The sequence below is a fragment of the Artibeus jamaicensis genome, unplaced genomic scaffold, assembly GCF_021234435.1.
Source record: "Artibeus jamaicensis isolate MK-2021 breed Jamaican fruit bat unplaced genomic scaffold, CSHL_Jam_final contig_956, whole genome shotgun sequence".
NCBI classification, from domain to species: domain Eukaryota; kingdom Metazoa; phylum Chordata; class Mammalia; order Chiroptera; family Phyllostomidae; genus Artibeus; species Artibeus jamaicensis.
In genome coordinates this window covers 1,673,847-1,696,421 of record NW_026522021.1, presented here as the reverse complement: position 1 = coordinate 1,696,421, position 22,575 = coordinate 1,673,847, and the positions used below count along the sequence as shown (strand labels likewise).

Sequence of the window (22,575 nt, the reverse complement as noted above, 5' to 3'; positions counted from 1 at the left end):
CCCAGTGACATCCAGTGCAGACACCACGACACCTGCAGCATTTACTTCTGTGAGCACCTCCTTGTTGACGACCTCTACAGAGGCTATGTCATCTTCAGCACCTTCTACAGGCAGTTCCGTCTCTACTGCAGGGTCTACAGGAGCTGGTCCGTCCTCAACTGCAGCTGACAGCACCACTCCCAGTTCACCTTTCACAGAAGGTAGCACAGTTTCAACAATGACCAGTGAGACCAGCATCCCAGTGACATCCAGTGCAGACACCACGACACCTGCAGCATTTACTTCTGTGAGCACCTCCTTGTTGACGACCTCTACAGAGGCTATGTCATCTTCAGCACCTTCTACAAGCAGTTCCGCCTCTACTGGAGGGTCTACGGGAGCTGGTACATCCTCAACAACTACAGCTGACAGCACCACTCCCAGTTCACCTTTCACAGAAGGTAGCACAGTTTCAACAATGACAAGTGAAACCAGCATCCCAGTGACATCCACTACAGACACCACAACACCAGCATTTACTTCTGTGAGCAACTCCCCCCTGACGACCTCCACAGAATCGACTTTATCTTCAGCACCTTCTACAAGCAGTTCCGCCTCTACTGCAGGGTCTACAGGAGCTGGTCCTTCCTCAACTACAGCTGACAGCACCACTCCCAGTTCACCTTTCACAGAAGGTAGCACAGTTTCAACCAAGACCAGTGAAACCAGCATCCCAGTGACATCCAGTGCAGACACCACGACACCTGCAGCATTTACTTCTGTGAGCACCTCCTTGTTGACGACCTCTACAGAGGCTATGTCTTCTTCAGCACCTTCTACAGGCAGTTTCACCTCCTCAACAATTCTGACTGACAGCACCACTTTCAATCCACCTTCCACAGAAAGTAGCACAGTTTCAACAATGACCAGTGAAACCAGCACCCCAGTGACATCCACTGTGGACACCACCACATCCACAACTTTGACCTCTGTGATCACCTCTCTGCTGACTCTTTCCACAATGAAGAGCTCCACTGCCTCTACATCTAGTGCTCCCCCAACCACATCATGTAAGTAATTTTTTAAGTTTTTGTTGAACTTATATTTATTCAATCTCTCCCTTCTGTTGTTTATAATTATAAGTGTGTAGTCATGTACTTCTTTTACTCTTACTGTCTTCCATTAAACAATTTGTTCTTTAGTCTTTCACTGTATTATTGATTTCTCTTCATCTTTGATGTTACCTAGGTTACTGTTTTCTACAGCAAAGTTTATCTCTTCTAACTTTGACACTCACCTATATTTCCCACTAAGGTATCCACACACTTCGTATACCAGTATTTATACTCTAGGACTGCCCATTCTATTGCATTTTATATATTATAATTTCATTTACTTCATGGCTTTCATTCTCAGTTTCACTTCTTTTTAGAGTTTTCCCCATTGCTTTTGGTCATGTTTAAGTGGAAAGGTTTAGTTTTTGTTCTGTTTTGCAGGAGATGTTGCCAATAGTATTTACATATAGCTTGGCAACAGTTTCTATGCTGCCTTTTACTTCTATTTTGTTTTAGTTTATCCTCTGAGCTTCCACCATAGAGGCAAAAGAAGGTTCATTTTAATCCACTCTGAACTCTGCCTCTATGTCCTCAAATGTTTATCCGTATGCTTCCATCTCTTCTCTTTGATTCTAGAAATTTTACTCAGCTGTCTTCACTCTGGTTAGATGAGAACTGACTGACCCACTTCATACCCACTGTTATAATATAGTGTTATTTTATTATATACAGTATATAGTATATGGTATACTATTACACCAGTCAGTATTATTATGAGATTGGGAAAGGGTATTTGACATACATTGAAGGAAGTACAGTAGGTCTTCAAATAATGTCTCCTGTAACTTCATTTTATTATAGTATTAATGAGATGACTTAGGAACTTAACTCTTGTTTATATCAGTCAGTTTATGGTAAAGTTGGTTTTATTACACATTATTTTAATTTGCAGTCCTATTGGTATTGTTAAGTGAGGACTTGTGGTGTACTAGTTAAAATAATTGAAAGCTTTACTGATTTAAATGAACACTAGATATGCTTACAGACATGTGACCTATGTCTGACACTGCCCAATCTGTCTTACATTGATAAAGATGAAAGGCAGTTCTTCAGTTTTTGCCTGCTGCATTTTCTTAAGGCTTTGTAAATTGTTCCTCTGTTGAGTTCTGCTTTCCCTGACCTTTCTATTATGTGGTTTTGTTCTCTGGTTTCTCTCCAATATGTCTTTGTTTGGTGAGTTCTCTCTGGTTCTTAGGTGGTGGACTGAGGGTCATCAGAAGGGAGTTGTACACCTTGTGTTCCCAGTAAATCCTGCAGGTGTTTCACAGCGAATGCCAGTTGGCTGTGTGACTGCTGAGCCTGGAGCTAGTTTTGGTTATCTCCCTGAAGGCAGATGGTCCCTTCTGTCTTTCTCCTATCCCCTCGAGGTTGGCTTTATCTTTAGACCGTTGGGCAACAGGTGAACACCCCCAAGCATCTGCTTTTGCTTTACTCACAACTATGGGCTTAAGCACTTTGGTCCAGTCTGGACATTCTTCAGTAGAGAGAGAGAGAGGATTCATGAGTTTCCGTTGTGCCAAGGACTCTTGTGTCATCTCTCCCATTCTTCCTGAATATCTTGGACCAGAGGTTATAAGCAGAGGCAGTTCGATGTGACTGTTATGGGTGTGGCTCCTGCTCTCTGAGTCTTGTGGGGTAGACCAGGAGAGAGAGGTAGGGCAGGGTTTCATAGAGTGCATGCACCCCTCAAGTGCCTCCCCAGAGGAGCTGTACCTCAAATACTGGTCTTCACAAGCACAGCTCTTTTCAAGAAAAGCCAAAAAGAACAGAACTTTTGATTTTCCAGGTTGGTTGGCATAGATGTTTGAGAGCTGTCTATAACCACTTCCTATCTTTAAACTAAGTCTGCACTCCTTCCTCAAATTCCATGTCCCAGAAAATTAAAAATGGGTCAGAAATAGTCACAATGGCAATGATGTCCAGAACAAGCTCCTCTGAACCAGGCGTTGCAGGACAATGGCATGCTTATTCCCAACCTTGGTGGATTCCACACTGATGAAGTTCTCTGAGTTCTCTTCAGTCTCTGTATCTTTTTTTCTCACCCTCAGTCCTGACTGTGTTGCCCCCACTTCTCACAACACCAGGTTTTTCTTTCTTTGATTTCTGGGGCTAAAGGAAAGCATGCTGGAAATAGGACTCCACAACCAGATCAACTCTGCTTCCACATGGAACCTTAGCCTCACTCCACCTCACTTCTCCCATTTGTAAAGTGAGCATAATACTGCCTTTCCCACCCAGGGGCTCAGAGAACATCAAATTACATTGTGGTCTGTGAAAATATGTTGCAAGCTATAAAGTACCGCACAAATACATGTGGTTGAGATGGGTCTTGTCCCTTTCAGTGAAGTGCCTCAACGGAGGCACATGGAACGGGAAGGCCTGTGACTGTCTCCCTGGCTTTAGAGGAGATACGTGCCAGTCTGAGACAGTGGTCTGCCAGAATGGAGGCTCCTGGGATGGAATCAAGTGTGTGTGCACCAGCCTGTACCAGGGGCAGAGGTGTGAGGAGGTGGTCTCGAGCATCGAGATAAGTGAGTAAAACTGCAGGGCTCTTTCTTCCCCAACCCTGGGCCACACCTCCACACTAGGCAACCATTCCTGCTCCTTCTTTGCTAGCAATATGGCCTCTTTCTGGGGCAAGAATGATTTTACCCAGTGCTAAGAAAGTTGAAATATTTTTTAAATGAATAAATCAAGAAGGTATAGTTTGGAACAAAATCCAAATTTGGTACAGATTTTACCATAAAATATACTTAAAATAAGTGAGTATATGATGGAGAAGAATAGAAAAAGTGTATAGATTTCTCTAATACACTTAGACCCAAGGTCCCTTGGGCTCCATTGCAGAGCCATGAGGAGTACATTGTACCTCCTCTCTCCAGGGGCACTCTGGTGAGATCTGAGTGGGGGTTGGGGGTGGGAGACCAGGCTACTCCCCCACTCAGGGCATAGTCACCAGTGATATGGATCTCCTGGGTAGGAAGTTTAGTGGGTCCTGCCCTCAGTGACGCTGTTGTCTGACCCCCCTCAGAACCTCCGGAGACTGTCTCTGCGGAGATGAAACTGAGTGTAACAGTGACCAGTGTGAATTATACCGACAAGCTACAAGACCGGTCTTCTCTGGAGTTCCAGAATTTCAGTAAATTATTCACAAATCAGGTGGGCCTGGGACAGCAAGTCCCCATTGCTACTCAGATCTCCCCAGAGAGGGGTCTCTAAGGGCTAAGAACATAGATGAACGTCATGTTGGAGGTGTGCGAGTTTCTCAGTTCACCATTTCCTCAGGGCTTTCCAGGGAGGGAGGGGAAAGACAAAGAAAGGTTCCAGCTGGGGCTTCCCAGGAGTCCCAGGGGCAGGGCTGGTCTCTGGGAAGAGACATCTTTGCTTGGGCAGAGTGCCCCTGTCCTCTGGGGGTGGGGACAGGGAGATGCTGCAAGTCCGTCCTCTGCCCTCCTGAGGTTCTATGGAAAGGCCTAGCAGGCCCCCAGGCGGGACCTCTGGGGTAACAGTGGCCTCCTTTCCTTTCAGATGGACTTCATTTATGCTGAAATCCCTGAGTATGAAGGGATTAACATCACAGAATTGATGTAAGTATCTGAGGCTCCTAGGAAAAAGGTCTATGGAGTGGAAACTGTAGTCATAATTATTAAGACAATTGTAACTATGCCCCTTGAATTAGTCTGCTAGAGCTGTCATAACAAAATATCCCAAACTGGGTGGCTTACACAACAGGTATTTATTTCTCATGGTTCTGGAGGTGAGAGGTCCAAGATCAAGGGGTCAGCAGGTTTGGTTTCTGCTGAGGCCTCTCTCCTTGGATTGCAGACAATCGCCTTCCCACTGTGTCCTCGCATGGTCTTTCCTCTGGGCATGTGCATCCCTGGTTCTCTTTGTGTAACCAAATTTCCTTTTCTTATAAAGACACTGATCAGATTGGATTCAGTCCGACAGCCTCATTTTAATTTAATAATTTCTGTGAAGACACATTGTGAGATACCAGAAGATTAGGGCTTCAACATGTATGGTTTTGGGGAACACAATTCAGCCCATAAAACCCTCTAACTATTATAGTTTCATGTACATTTTCCAAAGGAAAGCTCATAACCACTCTGTGAGTGAGGTCAGTAGGGCTGTTCCCATTATGCAGATGAAGAAACTGAGGCATTTACAGGGTGGTAGTACCAAGATACCAAAACACCAGAACACCTGAAGGCTACAACTTGTGTGATGGACACCCCATTAGTCTTTATTGATGAAGCAAGATAACTTAGCTTGCAAAGGGAAACCCCTAGGACAAAAGATTGTCCTATATTCACTCCTATTTGCCTAGGATAGGATTCTTCCCTCACAGAATCTTTACCCTGTTACTGATCCCAACTTCATTAAATCGTTGGGGATACAAGGGAGGTATCCTTGCTTATGGTACAGAGCCATCATTGATAATTTTCAAAAGGAACTTATAACAAAAGAAAAAAATGTTTTTACAAAAAGCATAGAAAATGCTGTTTACCAGACTTCATTTTCCTTCCTTCCCCAATTCTAACATAAAACATCTCTCTCACAAGAGAGGCCACCCCACATAGGACCAGGTGGGGCTCCCAAGTCTCTGCCCAGGCTGCCTGCACAGCAGGTGCCAGGCCAACCTGGGGCAGGGCAGGGCAGCTTTTAGGCAGCTCAGCTGCTCTGGAAGGAAACAGTGTTTTTCTTTCTGCCCCTAAAACTCCTCTCCCAAACTGGCATGTGCTGGCCCTGTCGGACTCCCTCTTTTGCTCCTGGGGTTGGGGGTGGGAGTAGGGGGCTCTGTAGTGCCAGTCCTCCTCTCTGTACTCCTCCTGTCCTTCAGTCTCTCAGGCAACAGAGGGAGAGAGGATGAGCTCTGTGGACCAGGCATTGAGCCAGCACCTTTATGGTCCTGCCTAAAAGCATCGTGGGTTTTCGTCTATCTCACCTCCTTAGGCAACTAGGAGGACAGCTGGGCTCCGAGGTCTGTGAGAAAGCACACTGCAGGAAAATGATTCTTGATCAGAGAGTGGGGCATTGGGAGCTAGGGGAAAGGACAGGAAGCAAAGGGAAGCTGTGAGCATGTCTGAGGCCCTGGCTTCTCCTAACTCTTGAGCAGGGAGTAGGGAGAAACTTTTGACAAGAATTTTAACCTTTTAGGTATCAGGGACTCCTCTTAGAATTAACAAATATCTGCAGGAGTATAAAAAATGGACATATGCACCTTGAAATTTTTGCATACAGTCTTAAGGCTCACAGACCTCCCACAGCCAGCCTATCACCTAGAAAATCATAAATTTCGTAGAAATCCCTGGTGCACCCTCCTCCCCCATGGTCAATGGCCCCTTATGGATACTTTGCCAGAAGCTGCCCAGTCTCCTGCTTCAGTAAATGTAGTAATGCCTTAAGGTCGACCACTTCTATGGTACTATTCCTTTGTCCATCTTCATTCCCAAGCCTTCCCGGAGTCTTCCAGGTGATATGGGTCCTACAGTGATGTGCAAGTGCAGTGCCTGCAATAGAGCCTTCACCCAATAGACATTGGGTCTTCATTTTCAACCATCCTCTCCCAGCTCTGCCTTTCCATGTGGGCTGAGAAGGCAAAGCCTGCCTGGGGAAAGGGTTGGGGAGATGAGTACCCATTAGCACTCGGGAGGATGACCAAGGACATCTTTCTCTCTCTGCTCAGTCGTGGCAGTGTGGTGGTGAAGCATGACGTCCTCCTGAAGACCAATTTCACCCTGGAATACGAGGAAGTTTTAAAGAATGCCACCGAGAAGATAGAACAAAAAATTAACTATATAACCAACGAACAAGTAATGGTGGATAATAACTGCACAAGTAAATTCCTAGGCTTCTGGGGAGGAGCATGAGGAGGCTTTCAAAGAATCTTTGAGCTTCTTACGCCTGGGGTGGGGGAGGGCAGAGAGGCAGATGGGGTGGGGGTGGGGGAATGGGAGAACACTAAGAGACCAGAAATCAGTCCCAACCCTTTATCACTCTGACTGGCAGGTGCCAAGAGAGGCTCTGAAAGGAGGATGCAGAGGCAGATGTGCTAAATCCCAAATCTGCACAAAAATGAGGATGAGCCTGACTTATTGCCCAACCTAGATGTTTCTCAGTGCAATGAGAAGTGTGGGGATCTTGGCCAAGGAGGGTATAGGAGAAGAAAGACACTTGGGGGGTGGGTCACAGCTCTGGAAAGCTGGAAATGAGACTGCCATTTCCTCTTTGTAGGGACTGATTTTCACCCCCATGCCCTCCCCCCCATACACACACCTGAGTCCCCTGCTAAACGAGCTCATCAGGGGCTTTGTGTCTCCTTCACAGGCATGCTGTGCTTCAAAGAGAACGCCACCAAGGTGCAAAGCATTTCAATTACCCAATACAGCCCTGAAGGTTGGTGACCCAGGGGCTTCAGGGAGGGCAGGGGAAGCAGGCAGAGCTCCCAGACTTTTGATCATGTGCCTCCATGCTCCCTCAGAGGAATGCCGGGAGAAAGCTGGGAAAAACTTTGCTGACTACTTCTTCGTGGTGTATGAGGACCAGAAACCAAAGTGCATTAGCCGCTGTGAACCTGGCTTCAATACCTCCCTGAACTGCAACTATGGGAAGTGCATGCTGGAGCGCAGTGGCCCGCGTTGCTAGTGAGTGTCTCACCATCCCACTCCAGGCTGGTGGCCTTTCTCTCTGCACCCCCTGGGAACCCCAATCCTCAAGACTCCAAGGTTGTGGAGTGAGTCCTGGACTTTCCTGAATGCAGCCAGCCACAAAGGACACTCATGGCCAGAGCCCCAAGGCCAGGTCCAGAATGAACTGAGAATGGTTCAATAGCTGCCCTCCTTTCTCTGTGTTTTGTGTCCAGTGAAGCAGAGGAGACTGTCAAGCTCTGAGGAAGCAGAGAGAAGGCCCCAGCCTCAGAAAGGCCCTAGTCAGATGGGGAGGGCAGGACTTGCTTCTAGGGAGAGATTAATATCCCCTGCTGGTGAAATGGAGATAGAAGATCATACCTACATGGGGAGGGTGGAAAGCCTGTAAAAGCGAAGGGAATAGGAAGGCAAAGCTGTCCTGGGGAGGAAAAAAACAAGGTTTAGAAAGGGCATCTCCAGGGAGGAGGAGTTGTTCTGAATCAGGCATGGGGGATTGTTCTTCCTCATAGAGAGAGAGGTTGAAAACTAAGATGGTTACTGTGTGGGTGAAATGGTCTTTTCTGGGTTTTCAAGTTGCTGGGTGCAGTACAGGGAAATCCTAGGTGGGCCAGTTAGGTCTTGGTTGTAGAACCTATAGGCCTAGAGCTGGGTATTGTGTCTATTTAAGGCCCACCCATGGAAGCTGGACTTTGTTTCTGTTCATCCCCTCAGGGCTCCTTACTGTGCATCCCATCAATCTCTTCACCTTTTCCTCATTATCCACTTGTGGGGTCAGGGCTTGTTCTGAGGCTGGGGGACAGTGGGCATTGGCTGGCCGATTCTGAATGGCTCCCTCTCCTCACCTGCTCCTTCTCTCCATCTCAGCTGCCTGACCACGGACACTGACTGGTACAGGGGGGAAACCTGCGAGTTTAGCACCAAGAAGAGCCTGGTGTACGGGCTCCTGGGGGCAGCGGGTGCAGTGATACTGATTGTCCTTGTCATCATCCTGGTGTTCGTGTTCCGCTTCAGGAGAGAGGTGAAAAGGTGAGCCACTGCCACTGACTTTTCCATTTGCCTCCATCTCCTCCTCCTTTCCTGACCCCCCCTGTTTTTAATTATGTTATCCTTGGGGTGGACAGAGCCAATCCCCAGATTTTTATTCCCATTCTCTGCTCCAAATGAGATCTCTCCCATGTTTCTCTCAACAGGCAGAAATCCAAAGTGACTCAGTTGAACAAGTGGCATGGAGAGGATGGTGAAAAAGACCATGGGACCTTCCAAAACATGGGCTTTGACACCTGCGAAGGTATTAGAAACTCTCAGTGGACTGAAAATATCTCAGTGTGGAGACTTACTTCTGAGGCATGTGGGAGGGGCTGAGGGAGCAAAGAGGAAAAGCATTTTCTTCTCCAAAACATTGGGTTCCACATCTGCAGCCCTATTTCCACAGCTGGCTCCTTCAAGGCCCTGGATGGAGCATACTTAGACCATGAGGAGGTATCGCAGGTTATTGGAAGGTTGTAGGTTTCTCCAGACCGCAAAACTGTGCCTCTGTAGAAACAGATAAGCACCTAGGAGTGGGTAAGCTCATTAACAGGTGGGTTATAGCTCAGTGAAGTGATTACCTATAGATTTTGTTAGGTCAAGTGTCTAGAAATTGAGTCTTTAAATTCTTTTTATTTTTATTTATTTTTTCTTTTTTAAATATTATATTTTATTGATTGTGATATTACAGTTGTCCTGATTTTTCCCCTTTTGCCCCCCTCCACCTAGCACCCCCTACTGCCTCAGGCAATCCCCCACCATTGTTCATGTCCTTGGGTCATGTGTATGATAAGTTCTTTGGCTACTCCATTTCCTACACTGTATTTTACATCCCCATGGCTATTCCATAACTACATATTTGTTCTTCTTAATCCTCCACCTCTTCACCTATTCTCCCATGCCCTCTCCCATGTGGCAATCATCAAAATGGTCTCTGTATCCATACTTCTGTCTCTGTTCTTCTTGTTTGCTTAATTTGCTTTTTAGACTAAATTGTTTATATATATTTGCCATTTTATTGCTCATAGTTTTGATTTTATTTTTCTTAAATAAGTTCCTTTACCATTCCATATAATAATGGTTTGATGATGATTAACTCTTTTAGTTTTTTCTTGTCTGGGAAGCTCTTTATCTGCTCTTTAATTCTAAATAATAGCTTTGCTGAGTAGAGCAATCTTGGCTGTAGGTCCCTGTTTTTCATGACTTCAAATATTTCTTGCCAATCCCTTCTAGCCTGCAAAGTTTCTTTTGAGAAATTAGCAGACAGTCTATGGGAACTCACCTGTAGGTAACTAACTTCTTTTCTCTTGCTGCTTTTAAGATTCTCTCTTTATCCTTAAACTTTGGCATTTTAATTGTTATTTTTTAATTTTTATTTTATTGATTATGCCATTACAGTTGTTCTATTCCCCCCTTCATTCCCCTCCACCATGCACCCCCACCCCACCATTCCCCCCCTTTAGTTTATGACCACGTGTCTCAAGTTCTTTAGATTTTATATTTCCCATACTAATCTTGCCCTCCCCCTATCTATTTTCTACCTACCGTCTATGCTACTTATTTTCTGTACCTTCTCCCTCCTTCTCCTCCTCCCACTCCCTGGTTGCTAACCCTCCATGAGATCTCCATTTCTATGTTTCTGCTCCTGATCTAGCTGTCCTTTTTAGTTTTCTTTTGTTTTAGATGTGGTTGTTAATAACTGAGTTTGCTGTCCTTTCACTGTTCATTTTTTTAATCTTCTTTTTCTTAGGTAAGTCCCTTTAACATTTCATGTAATAAGGGCTTGGTGATGATGAACTCCTTGAATTTGATCTTATCTGAGAAGCACTTTATCTGTCCTTCCATTCTAAATGAAAGCTTTGCTGGATAGAGTAATCTTGGATGTAGATCTTTGGATTTCATGACTTGGAATGCCTCTTTCCAGCCCCTTCTTGCCTGTAAGGTGTCTTTCGAGAAATCAGCTGACAGTCTGATGGGAACTCCTTTGTGGGTGACTGTACCCTTATCTATTGCTGCTTCTAGGATTCTCTCCTTTATTTTAATCTTGGCTAATGTAATTATGATGTGCCTTGGTGTGTTCCTTCTTGGGTCCAACTTCTTTGGGACTCTCTGAGCTTCCTGGATTTCCTGGAAGTCTATTTCCTTTGCCAGATTGGGGAAGTTCTCCTTCATTATTTGTTCAAATAAGTTTTCCACTGGTGGTTGTTCCTTTCCCCCTTCTGGTACCCCTATAATTCGGATGTTGGAGTGTTTAAAGATGTCCTGGAGGTTCCTAAGTCTCTCCTCATTTTTTTGACTTCTTGTTTCTTCATATTTTCCTGTTTGGTCATTTTTTCCTTCCTTCTGGTCCACTCCCTTGATTTGAGTCCCAGTTTCCTTTTCATCACTATTGGTTTCCTGTGGAATTCCCTTCATTTCAATTAGTTTAGCCTTCATATATTCCTCTAATTTGTGACTAAAATCAACCAGTTCTGTGAGCATCCTGATAACCAGTGTTTTGAACTGTGCATCTGAAAGTTTTGCTATTTCTTCATTGCTTAGATTTATCGGCTCTGGGGCTTTGAGATCTTCCTGAGCCATTTTTGGTCTGTTTGTGCCCGTGAAGTATGAGGAGCAGAGCCTTAGGAGCAGGGTGGGGCCACCAGGGTGGGGTTGCAGGGTTGTGACGCTGTATGTGGGGGTGGGGTCAGAGTGGGGAAATGGTGTCCCCCTCTCCTGTTTCCTGCCGCTGGGTGAGGAGCAGAGCCATAGATGTTCACCAGGGTAGGGCTACTCAGGTCACTGGGTTGTGACGCTGTATGTGGGGCCGGGGTCAGAGCAGGGAAATGGCGGCTCCCTCTGTCGCCTTCGCTGCTGGGGCCTGCTCCGTCCCATCTCACCGCCCGCTCCCTCGCTGCTCTGTCTGCGAAGGAATTCGGCACCACAGTCAACCCCCCGCCCTGCGCCCTTGCTCGGTCCACCTGTCGCTCACTGGGTTGCTCACTGGGTCGTTCACTGGGTTGCTCACTGGGTCCGCCCATTGCAACCCCAAGCCTGGGATCTCCGGGCCTGAGTCCTCTGACCGAGTTTTCCTGTGCAACCCTACTCCTCCAGCTGCTGGCTTCGCCCCTCTTACCGGTCAGGCTGAAGAATTTGTTGTTATCAGACTTCCGAAAAGTTTGATTTTTTGTGTTTTGGCTGTGTTTTCTGTTGCTAATATTTTGTTGTCTCTAAACTTGGTTGTGTGAGAAAGCACGGTGTCTCCACCTATGCCTCAATCTTGGTGGAACTTTAAATTCTTTTAAAAAAATATTTAATTAATTTATTTATTTTTAGAGAGAAAGGAAGGGAAGGAGAGAGTGGGAGAGAAACATCAATGTGTGGTTGCCTCTCGTGTCCCCTGCTGGGACCTGGCCTGCAACCCAGGCATGTGCCCTGACTGGGAATCAAACCAGCAACCTTTTGCTTCACAGGCCCGCGCTCAATCCACTGAGCTACACCAGCCAGGGCTAAATTTTTTTAAATATATATGTTATTGATTATGTTATTACAGTTGTCCCATTTCTCCCCTTCATTCCCCTCCACCCTGAACACCCCTCCCACCCACATTCCCCCCTTTAGTTCATGTCCATGTGTCATAAGTTCTTTAGCTTTTACATTTCCCATACTATTCTTGCCCTCCCCCTGTCTATTTTCTGCCTGCCATCTATGCTACTTATTCTCTGTACCTTTCCCCCCCTTCTCCCATTCCCCTGTTGCTAACCCTCCATGTGATCTCCATTTCTGTGGTTCTGTTCCTGTTCTAGTTGTTTCCTTAGTTTGTTTTTATTTTAGGTGTGGTTGTTAGTAATTGTGAGTTTGCTGTCATTTTAGTGTATATGTTTTTTGTCTTCTTTTTCTTAGATAAGTCCCTTTAACATTTCATATAATAAGGGCTTGGTGATGATGAACTCCCTCAGCTTGACCTTATCTGAGGAGCACTTTATCTGTCCTTTCATTCTAAATGAAAGCTTTCCTGGGTAGAGCAATTTTGGATGTAGGTCCTTGTCTTTCATGACTTGGAGTAGTTCTTTCTAGCCCCTTCTTGCCTGTAAGGTCTCTTTTGAGAAATCAGCTGACAGTCTGATGAAAACTCCTTTGTAGGTGACTGTCCCCTTAATCTCTTGCTGCTTCTAGGATTCTCTCCTTCATTTTAATCTTGGCTAATGTAATTATAATGCACCTTGGTGTGTTCCTTCTTGGGACCACCTTCTTTGGGACTCTCTGAGCTTCCTGGACTTCTTGGAAGTCTACTTTCTTTGCCAGAATGGAGAAGTTCTTCTTTATTATTTGTTCAAATAAGTTTTCCACTTGTTGCTCTTCCTGTTCCCCTTCTGGCACCCCTATAATTTGGATGTTGGAAGGTTTAAAGATGTCCTGTTGTTTAAAGGTTCCTAAGCCTCTCCTCATTTTTTTTTTGAATTTTTGTTTCTTTATTGTTTTCTGTTTGGTTGTTTCTTTCTTCCTTCTGGTCCACTCCATTGATTTGAGTCCCAGTTTTCTTCCCATCAGTATTGGTTTCCTGTGCATTTTCCATCATTTCAATTAGTTTAGCCTTCATTTGTTTCTCTAATTTGTGACTAAAATCAACCAGTTCTGTGAGCATCCTGATCACCAGTGTTTTGAACTGTGCATCTGATAGGTTGGCTATCTCTTTGTGGCTTAAAAGTATTGGCTCTGTGGCTTTGAGCTGTTTTTCTGCTTGCGCCATAATGTTTTGGTCTGTTCACACCTGTTACATATGAGGGGCAGAGCCTTAGGCGTTCACCAGGGCAATTTAACCCCCATGGCTGGGTTGTGATGCTGTATGTGGGGGCAGGGTCCAAGAGAGAAAAAAATGGTGCTTTGCTCTGCTCTGTTGTACCTCAGTCTCTTCCACTGCTTCCCCCTAGCAACCTGGGCCTTTCTGGTGCTTATTCCCATGTGGGTGGACTTGTGTGCAATCTAGGACCCTGTGGGTTTCTCCAACAAACTTTCCTGTGAGGGCTGGAGTCCCTCCCTGTGCCTCAACCCCCACAAGTGTTTTCAATCAGTGTTCAATAGGGAAATAAATTAGTATTTATTTCCCGGAGCTAGGACCCTGGGTTGCGAGATCTGTCTCGCTCCCCAGTTATCTGCACACAAATGTGGAATTGCTACCCGGTCAGCCAGCTACCTTGCACACGGTGCCTCGCTTCTCAATCTCCACCTTGCTGGGTCTGCTCATTGCTACCCCATGTCTGGGGTCTGCCAGTCGCTGCCTGGGTGCTCAGGGTCTGCCTGGTGCCGCCTTGCATGCCTGGGTGCCTTGTGCACCCGGTGTCACCACTTCCTGTGCCACAACCCCTCTACCCTGTGCTGCCAGACTCTGCCCCAGCTACTGGTCTGGATGAATGTGTCTATTTTAACTCCTTGGTTGTAGTTCAATTTTCTTTCAGTTTTGGTTGTTACTTTGTTTCTGAATTGTTGTTGTCCTTATTTTGGTTGTTCCAGGAGGCATAGTGTGTCTACCTACGCCTCCATCTTGGCTGGAAGTCCTGAGTCTTTAAATTCTAAAGAAAAAAAAATAGAATGAGGAAAACATTTTAGTTTATCCACAAAAAAGCAAGAAAGGGGAAACAAAAAAAAAAGGAAAGAGCATGACAAATAGCACAAAATGAGAGAGATAAAATAATCCAATAACTATGTCAATAACTATAAAAATATACATAAGTTAACATTTCGATTAAGAGTAGAATTTAAAAATCTATTCACTGTATATGAAAGGCACATGTAAAATAGAAGCACGAAGAAAGGATGAAACAAAAGTATGGAAAACAGGTAAGTAACTGAAATAGCTGTTGTTCTATATGTAGCTGTATTCACTGTGGACAAATGAACGCTAAGGCAAAAAGAATTATAAAAAATTATCAGCCCTGGCTGGTGTAGCTCAGTGGATTGGGCATGGGCCTACAAACCAAAGGATCGTGGTTCGATTCCCAGTCAGGGCACATACCTGGGTTGCAGGCCAGTTCCCAGCAGGGGACACACGAGAGGCAACCATACATTGATATCTCTCTCCCTCTCTCCTTTCCTTCCCCTCTAAAGATAAATAAATAAAGTCTTTTAAAAAATTATCAATATCTGCTGGGAAAACGGTTTACTTTGTTAAGAAGATATAACAAGTTTAACCTGTTAGTCCTATTAATACAGCTTAAAAAAAATAAAGCAAAAATTGACAAAACTACCCTGGCTGGTGTAGCTCAGTGGATTGAGCATGAGCCTGCGAACCAAAAGATCACAGTTCAATCCCCCGTCAGGGCGCATGCCTGGGTTGCAGGTCAGTTCCCAGTAGAGGCCAGTTCCCAGCAGAGGATGCACCAGAAGCAACCATACATTGATATTTCTCTCCTTCTCTCCTTCCCTTCCCTTCTAAAGACAAAGAAATTAAATTTTTAAAAAATGACAAAACTACAAGTAAAAATTAATGAATCTACCAACATGGTGAGAGATTTTTAAAAAAAATAAAATCTCTTAGTAATTGTTTGATCAAGTAGGCAGAAAAAAAATCATCAAGGATGTGGAACTTCCATATGAAATAAGTAACAATCTTAATATAATTGTCATAGACAGACTGCATTTCACAACTGGAGAGTACACATTCATTGTAAACGTACATAGAAAACTTGTAAGAATCTCCACACACAAAGTCAGAAAAAAGTCTCAATAATTTTTTAAAAAATTAATTAAATCATACTATATCATCCGACCACATGCAAGCTAGAAATCAATAACAAGAATATTTTTGGAAAACAAAAACGAAAATCCTGTATCTTGGAAAAAAATTTTTTTAAGTTTCTAGATAACACATGAACCAAGTAAGAAATCATAATGGAAGGTAGAAAATACTTGGACCTGAATGATAATGAAAATACTTGGTTTCAAAATGTGTGGGATGCGGCCACATCTGGACTCAGAAGTAAACTTATGCCTTAAAAGCACTTGTACTGTGGAGAAAAAGAACAATTGGAAATCATTGAGCCAACTTTTCAATGTAGAAAGTTAGGAAAAAACAACAACAAGATAACTTCAAAGAATGAAGGTGTAAAAATAAAGAGCAGAAGTCAACAAACTAGAAACTAGAAATGTAATAAAAAGAGTCAACAAGTCAAAAGTTTCTTACTTTAAAAGTAATAAAATTGACTGATTTCTGCTTATGACTAATGAAGAGAAAAGGGTGAAGATACAAACAGCATTAGCAATGAGTAAAGAGATAGTGCTGACTGCAGCAGTGATTTAAAAGCTAATAAAAGACTATTATAAACATCTTCCAACCAACAAATCCATAAATTTTAGGCAAGATTTAGAATGGTTCTAAAACTGTTGTGTTTTTTTTTTAATTAATCAGGCTCAGATGGTTTTACAAGTGAATTGTACCAAGCATTGACAGAGCGGAGACTGAAAATCTGATACAAACTCACTCAGAGAGTGGACAAAGAGACAATTCTTTCCATTCACATTATGGGCCTACCATAAACATTTATAGCAAAACCAGAGAAAGAAAGTACAAGAAAATAAATTTAAAGACCAAACTTACTTGTGCACAAAGATATAAAGACGCAAAACAAAAAATTAGCACAACAAATCTAGCAGGTATAAAAAACATCAAATGTTCAAGATTAGAATAGCTACTTATGAATTCACCACATTATCAGAATAAGAAAAATATGATCACTTCAATAGACACAATATAAAGCATTTAGTAAATGTCCTTATCTGCCTATCATGAAAACTCATCCAAATAGTCATAGAATCTCCATTTCCTGGTAAAGGTATCCACACAAACACACAAAAATCATTCTCTGTGAGAAAACATCAAAAGTCACTCAATTTAACCAGAGATTGGCAAACTTTTCCTATAAAGGATGTATTGGGCCTGGGCTTATGATCTCTGTCACAGCTACTCAGCTCTGCTGAGGTAGCATGAAAACAGACATAGACAATATATAAATGATGGATGAAGTGTGGTTGTGTTCCAATAAAACTTTATCGATCACTTAAAATTTTTCAAAAATTCTTCACTTGTGGGACATATAAAAACAAGTGTCAGGCTGGATTTGGCTCAAGGAGGTACTTGTCAACCCCTGTATTGAACCAGGAGCAAGGTACAGGTTATCACCAGCTCTATAAATTATTGTCCTGGGTGTCCTAATCAGTATAATAATTAAAAAAATGAAGTATTTAAAGGTTGGAAAGAAAAATATAAACCTGTCATTTGCTCATGTGGTTGTCTTACATGAAATTTAAAAAATTGTTAAATCACTGAAATTAATAGATTTAGCAACACTGCCAGATGTAAGATCAATTTTACAAGGCAAATTGAATTTTCTTTTTTTAATCTATTTTATTGATTATGCTATTACAGTTGTCCCATTTCCCCCCTTCATTCCCTCCACTCTACACACTCCCTCCCACCAACAATTCCCCCCATTTAGTTCATGTCCATGTGTCATAAGTTCTTTAGCTTTTACATTTCCCATACTATTCTTGCCCTCTCCCTGCCTATTTTCTACCTACCATCTATGCTACTTATTCTCTGTACCCTCTTCCCCCATCTCCTCCTCCCACTCCCCTGTTGCTAACCCTCCATGTGATCTCCATTTCTGTGGTTCTATTCCTGTCTAGTTGTTTGCTTTTGTTTTAGGTGTGGTTGTTAATAACTGTGAGTTTGTTGTCTTTTTACTGTACATATTTTTTATCTTCTTTTTCTTAGATAAGTCCCTTTAACATTTCATATAATAAGGGCTTGGTGATGATGAACTCCTTTAACTTGACCTTATCTGAGGAGCACTTTATCTGCCCTTTCATTCTAAATGAAAGCTTTGCTGGATAGAGCAATCTTGAATGTAGGTCCTTGTCTTTCATGACTTGGAATAGTTCTTTCTAGCCCCTTCTTGCCTGTAAGGTCCCTTTTGAGAAATCAGCTGACAGTCTGATGAAAACTCCTTTGTAGGTGACTGTCCCCTTAATCTCTTGCTGCTTCTAAAACTCTTTCCTTCATTTTAATCTTGGCTAATGTAATTATGGTGCAACTTGGTGTGTTCCTCCTTGGGACCACCTTCTTTGGGGCTCTCTGAGCTTCCTGGACTTCTTGAAAGTCTATTTTCTTTGACAGATTGGGGAAGTTCTCCTTTATTATTTGTTCATATAAGTTTTCCACTTGTTGCTCTTCCTGTTCCCCTTCTGGTACCCCTATAATTCGGATGTTGGAACGTTTAAAGATGTCCTGAAGGTTCCTAAGCCTCTCCTCATTTTTTTTGAATTTTTGTTTCTTTATTGTTTTCTGCTTGGTTGTTTCTTTCTTCCTTCTGGTCCACTCCATTGATTTGAGGCCCAGTGTTCTTCCCATGACTATTGGTTCCCTGTGCATTTCTCTTCATTTCACTGAGTTTAGCCTTTATTTTTGCATTTAATTTGGGACCAAAATCAATCAATTCTGTGAGTATCCTGATCACCAGTGCTTTGAACTGTGCATCTGGTAGGTTGCTTAGATGTATTGGCTCTGGGGCTTTGATCTGTTCTTCTGTTTGAGCCTTTTTTCGGGGGGGAGGGGTCTGGTTGAGCCTGTTATGTAGTGAGGGGCGGAGCCTTAGGTGTTCACCAGGCCTGGGAAACCCAGTTGCTGTGTTGTGATGCTGTATGTGGGGGTGGGGACAGAGAGGGAACAATGGCACTTGCTCCACTCTCTTTTGGATTTCAGTCCCTTCTGCCTCCTCCCACAAGCAAACTGGGCCCTTCTGGTGCTGGTTCCTGGGTGTGTGGGCTTGTGTACGTTCTAGGACCTTGTGGGTTTCTCCATCAAACTCTCCTGAGAGGCTGGAAGTCTCTCCCGGCACCTCAACCCCCACAGGTGTTTTAGAATGGTGCTTTTAGGCTTTATTTCCCATTGCTGGGGCCCTGGGTTGTGCGGTCTGTCTCGCTGCCTGTTTTTTGCCTGGTTTATCTGCATGTGAATGTGTGATCGTGGTCAGCCAGCTGCCTTGCGCGCCTCACTGGGTCTGCCTGTTGCCACCTTGCGCCCAGGGGCTGCCAGCCACCACCTGCACACCCTGGTCCACCAGCCACCACTTTTTCCTGCCTCAACCTCTCTCTGCAGGTTGCCAACTTCGCCCCTCTTACTGATCTGGATGAATGGTTGTCTAACTTCCATACAGTTCAATTTTCTGTCAGTTCTGGTTGTTTTTTTCTCTCTAAATTTTTGTTGTCCTTAATTTTGGTTGTGCGAGGAGGCACAGTGTGTCTACCTATGCCTCCATCTTGGCTAGAAGTCCAAATTGTATTTCTATGCATCAATAACAAACAGATAATATATGGTAATATAAAAAACATTCTTAGCTCTGGCCGGTGTAGCTCAGTGGATTCAGTGCGAGCCTGTGAATGAAAGGATCACGGTTTGATTCCCAGTCAGGGCACACGCCTGGATTGCAAGCTAGTTCCCAGCAGGAGAAACACGAGAGGCAACCATACATTGATATTTCTCTCCCTCTCTCTTTCTCTTCCCCTCCAAAGATAAATAAATAAATAAATAAATAAATAAATAAATAAATAAATAACTTTTTAAAGATTAAAAAACACTCTTTATACAGCACCTAGAAATACTATCTAACAAAGATGTTTAAGATTTTTCAGGGGAAAGTGGTAAAACTTCATTTAAAAACATTGTAGTAAACCCACATGAAAGAAAACCCACACACTTATGAACTGGGGCAGCCAGTGTCCAAAAGCTGCCACATGCCACCCAATCCAAGCCAAATCTTGCTGTACTTCATCAACTTGAAGGTGCTGGTAAAGCACTTATGGTTTTTCTTTTTGAATTTGTTGAATTTTTAAATGTGATTTTTTTTTACATCTTTTGAGAATCAGTCAAACCATTCATTGAGGTCAAGTAATTTAGGTAGCCTCTCTTGTTTGCAAAAGTTTTCAGAATCTTGAGAAGTGGGGACACATCCCTCACCCAGCAGTGGGTGGTGTTAGAGGGGAATGAGAGCTTGTCTTCCTAACCTTCTTCTCCAATGGGGCTTTCTCCCTGTCTAGAACAAGAGAACTCCATTGACCTGGACTCCATTTATAGTAACTTCCAGCCCACCTTGGACCACATAGACTCTAACAAAAAGGTAAGATGTGTCTGCATGAAATGCTTGCCTCCCTCTGCTCTGAGACCCCATCTGCCTTCCTACCATGGTAGGATCGTCAGGAAAGCAGCCATGTTTATGATTTGCTAGTCCAGGTGATCATCCCGGCCTGTGCTGCTGGGAGATGGGCATAACTTGGGATGGCAGTGGGTTGGGGAGGAGAGCTAAGCAGCAAGGGCTACCTTTTTTAGACCCTGAGGCTTTAGGCTCAGAGGTTTCCATCTGCATTTAAGTAGGTCTTTTGATGACCAATTTATTCAGTTGTTTTAATTTTCAAACACATATGAAAGTCAAAATAGTACTGCAATAAATACCTATGTATCTCATCTAAGTCAACAATGTTTAACATGTTTAACTTATATATGAATTGTTGCTGAACCATTTGGAAGTCAGTTGCAAACAGTATGACACTTGATAGCTATACACATTAGTATACACCTCACAATGCCATTATCACACCCAATAAGTTGATGATAATTCTAGAATATCATTGAATATCCATTTTTTTCAATTAACCCAGGAACATCTCTTATTATCAGTTTTTTCAAATGTGAATACTACAAATTTCAGTCATTGACTTCTGTTGTATCTCTTTGGTCTTTTAACCTATGACTGGCTTCTACGTGTTTTTTTAATATACAGGGGGGCAAAAGTAAGTTTATAGTTGTTCATATGGAAAATAATACAATAATTAGTAAGTAATAATTTAAGAACAAACTCTGTGTTTTGTATTCACAACCATAAACATACTTTTGCCCACACCTGTATTCGTTTTTGTAAGAGTCTAAATGGTTGTCTTAAAGAATGTCTCACATTCTGAATTTGTCTAATTATTTCCTTACAGTGTCATTTAACTTGTCCCTCAATCTTCTGTATTTTCTATAAACTGGCAATGGGTTCTGCGAGCTTGATTACAATCAGCTTAACCATTTTTGCTAAGCGTATGTCAGAGATAATGGCATTGCATCACCTCATGAGGTACATAGGTCAAGTTGTCTCACTATGATTGAGGCCAAGATAGGTCACTTGGGTAAGGGGTGACAACTCCTTAATTCCCACTTTTATTTTAAGTGGATGGGTATTTGAGGGTAAAAGAAATACCCTCAAACTATTCACACCTCAAAAGAAGTGTGATTGGCTTCAGGTGCTAGTTCCCTTCCCTGAAGACAACTTTGTTGCAGAAATGAACTCTTAGCCAGGACACCTTTAACCTGCATAATTTGGAGTTGGGTCAAGTGGAGGGATACAGTAGTTTGCACTAGGTTCTAATAGAACAACTTCTAAACTGAGTGCTTCCCCTGTTCCAAGACTCTTATGCTTCCAAATTCCAGGTTTCTCATGGGCCCAGCCCTCAAATAGTTCTAACTCTCTTTCCAGATAAAATTTCAGAGGCCTCAGGTGATGTTAACATCACTTTAAGCCACAGACAACTTCACATGGAGCTGTGGGGTCTGGAAGTGAGGAGACCTCTGTTCAGCTAAGTTTGATGGAACTTTTTCACATTGAGAGCATTCTACAGAAACATAACAAGAAATAAAGGGGAAGAGGAGAGAAACCACAGTTCTGAGATGGAAAAAAGAAACTCCAACCTTTTGCAACAGCACGGATGGAGCCGGAGAATATTATGTTAAGTGAAATAAGCCAGGTGACAAAAGACAAATACCATATGATCTCACCTATAAGAGGAAACTAATAAGCAAACAAACAAATGAGCAAAATAGAACCACAGGCATGGAAACAAAGAACAGACTGACAGTGATCAGAAGATTCACTGACAGTGAATACGGGTGGAAAGAAGGGGCAATGACTAGTCAAGGAACATGTATGAATGACCTATGGATGTGAACAACAGGGTGGGGATTGACTGTGGGAGCAGGGAGGTGGGCGGGGCAGTGGAAAGCAAGGGAAAAAATTGGGACAACTGTAATAGAAACACAATAAAATATTTTTTAAAAGTAGAAACACCGTGCAAGCTCCAATGGGCTTGTCAAGATCTCAGGGAAGTCCCTTCAGCTCATTCTGGGAGTTCTCCCTGCTCCGTGCCAAGCTTCAGCACCAAGGACAGCGTCCCCCCCCCCCCCCGGTTTACAATGGTGATGCATCAAACACTGGATTGCACTTACTGTTACACGAAAATGATGTTTAAGATTTATTGCATTCCGTCCTCATGAAAAACATATGTTTTAAAAAGAATATAGCTTTTCTTTGAGTATATAAGGTTATGAGTATTTAAAAATTTCTTTTAATCTACAGATTGTTTCTTTTGTTAATATAATTATAATAAATAAATAAATAAACACAATTTTTATTAAATTTTTTATGGTTTCCATGCCATTCTCCAGTACAAACTCCTGTTTCTCACCTGCCATGCTCTCTTCTGCTCCCCTTCTGTCCTCTAGGATGTAGGGTATGATGAGTTTGGCCTCAAGATGACAAAAAGGAAATCTGCAGTCAGGTAGTGTGTCATCTCCTGACCTTCCTTGGCATCACTTGCTGGCCACTCAGGATGCCATGGGGATCCTACGCACATTCACTCGCTCATATGACAGAGGGACTCACTTCCTGCTGAGAGAGAACCAAGTTCTTCTTTTGGAAGCAGGCTCTTTCCATAGATCCGAAGAGATGGAGTTTTGGGTT

General features: G+C 43.2%; 1 protein-coding gene across 1 annotated transcript; it reads left to right on the top strand.

Moving 5' to 3' along the window:
* Positions 1-2,771: 2,771 nt before the first annotated feature.
* On the top strand, positions 2,772-21,777 carry MUC17 (mucin 17, cell surface associated). Its single transcript, XM_037139127.2, has 11 exons — positions 2,772-2,880; positions 3,437-3,625; positions 4,126-4,253; positions 4,623-4,681; positions 6,784-6,935; positions 7,425-7,493; positions 7,579-7,741; positions 8,609-8,770; positions 8,935-9,032; positions 19,841-19,920; positions 21,316-21,777. Exons 1-11 carry the CDS (start codon positions 2,772-2,774, stop codon positions 21,355-21,357), a joined length of 1,251 nt encoding a protein of 416 aa, XP_036995022.2. The 3' UTR covers positions 21,358-21,777.
* The last annotated feature ends 798 nt before the right edge of the window (positions 21,778-22,575 follow it).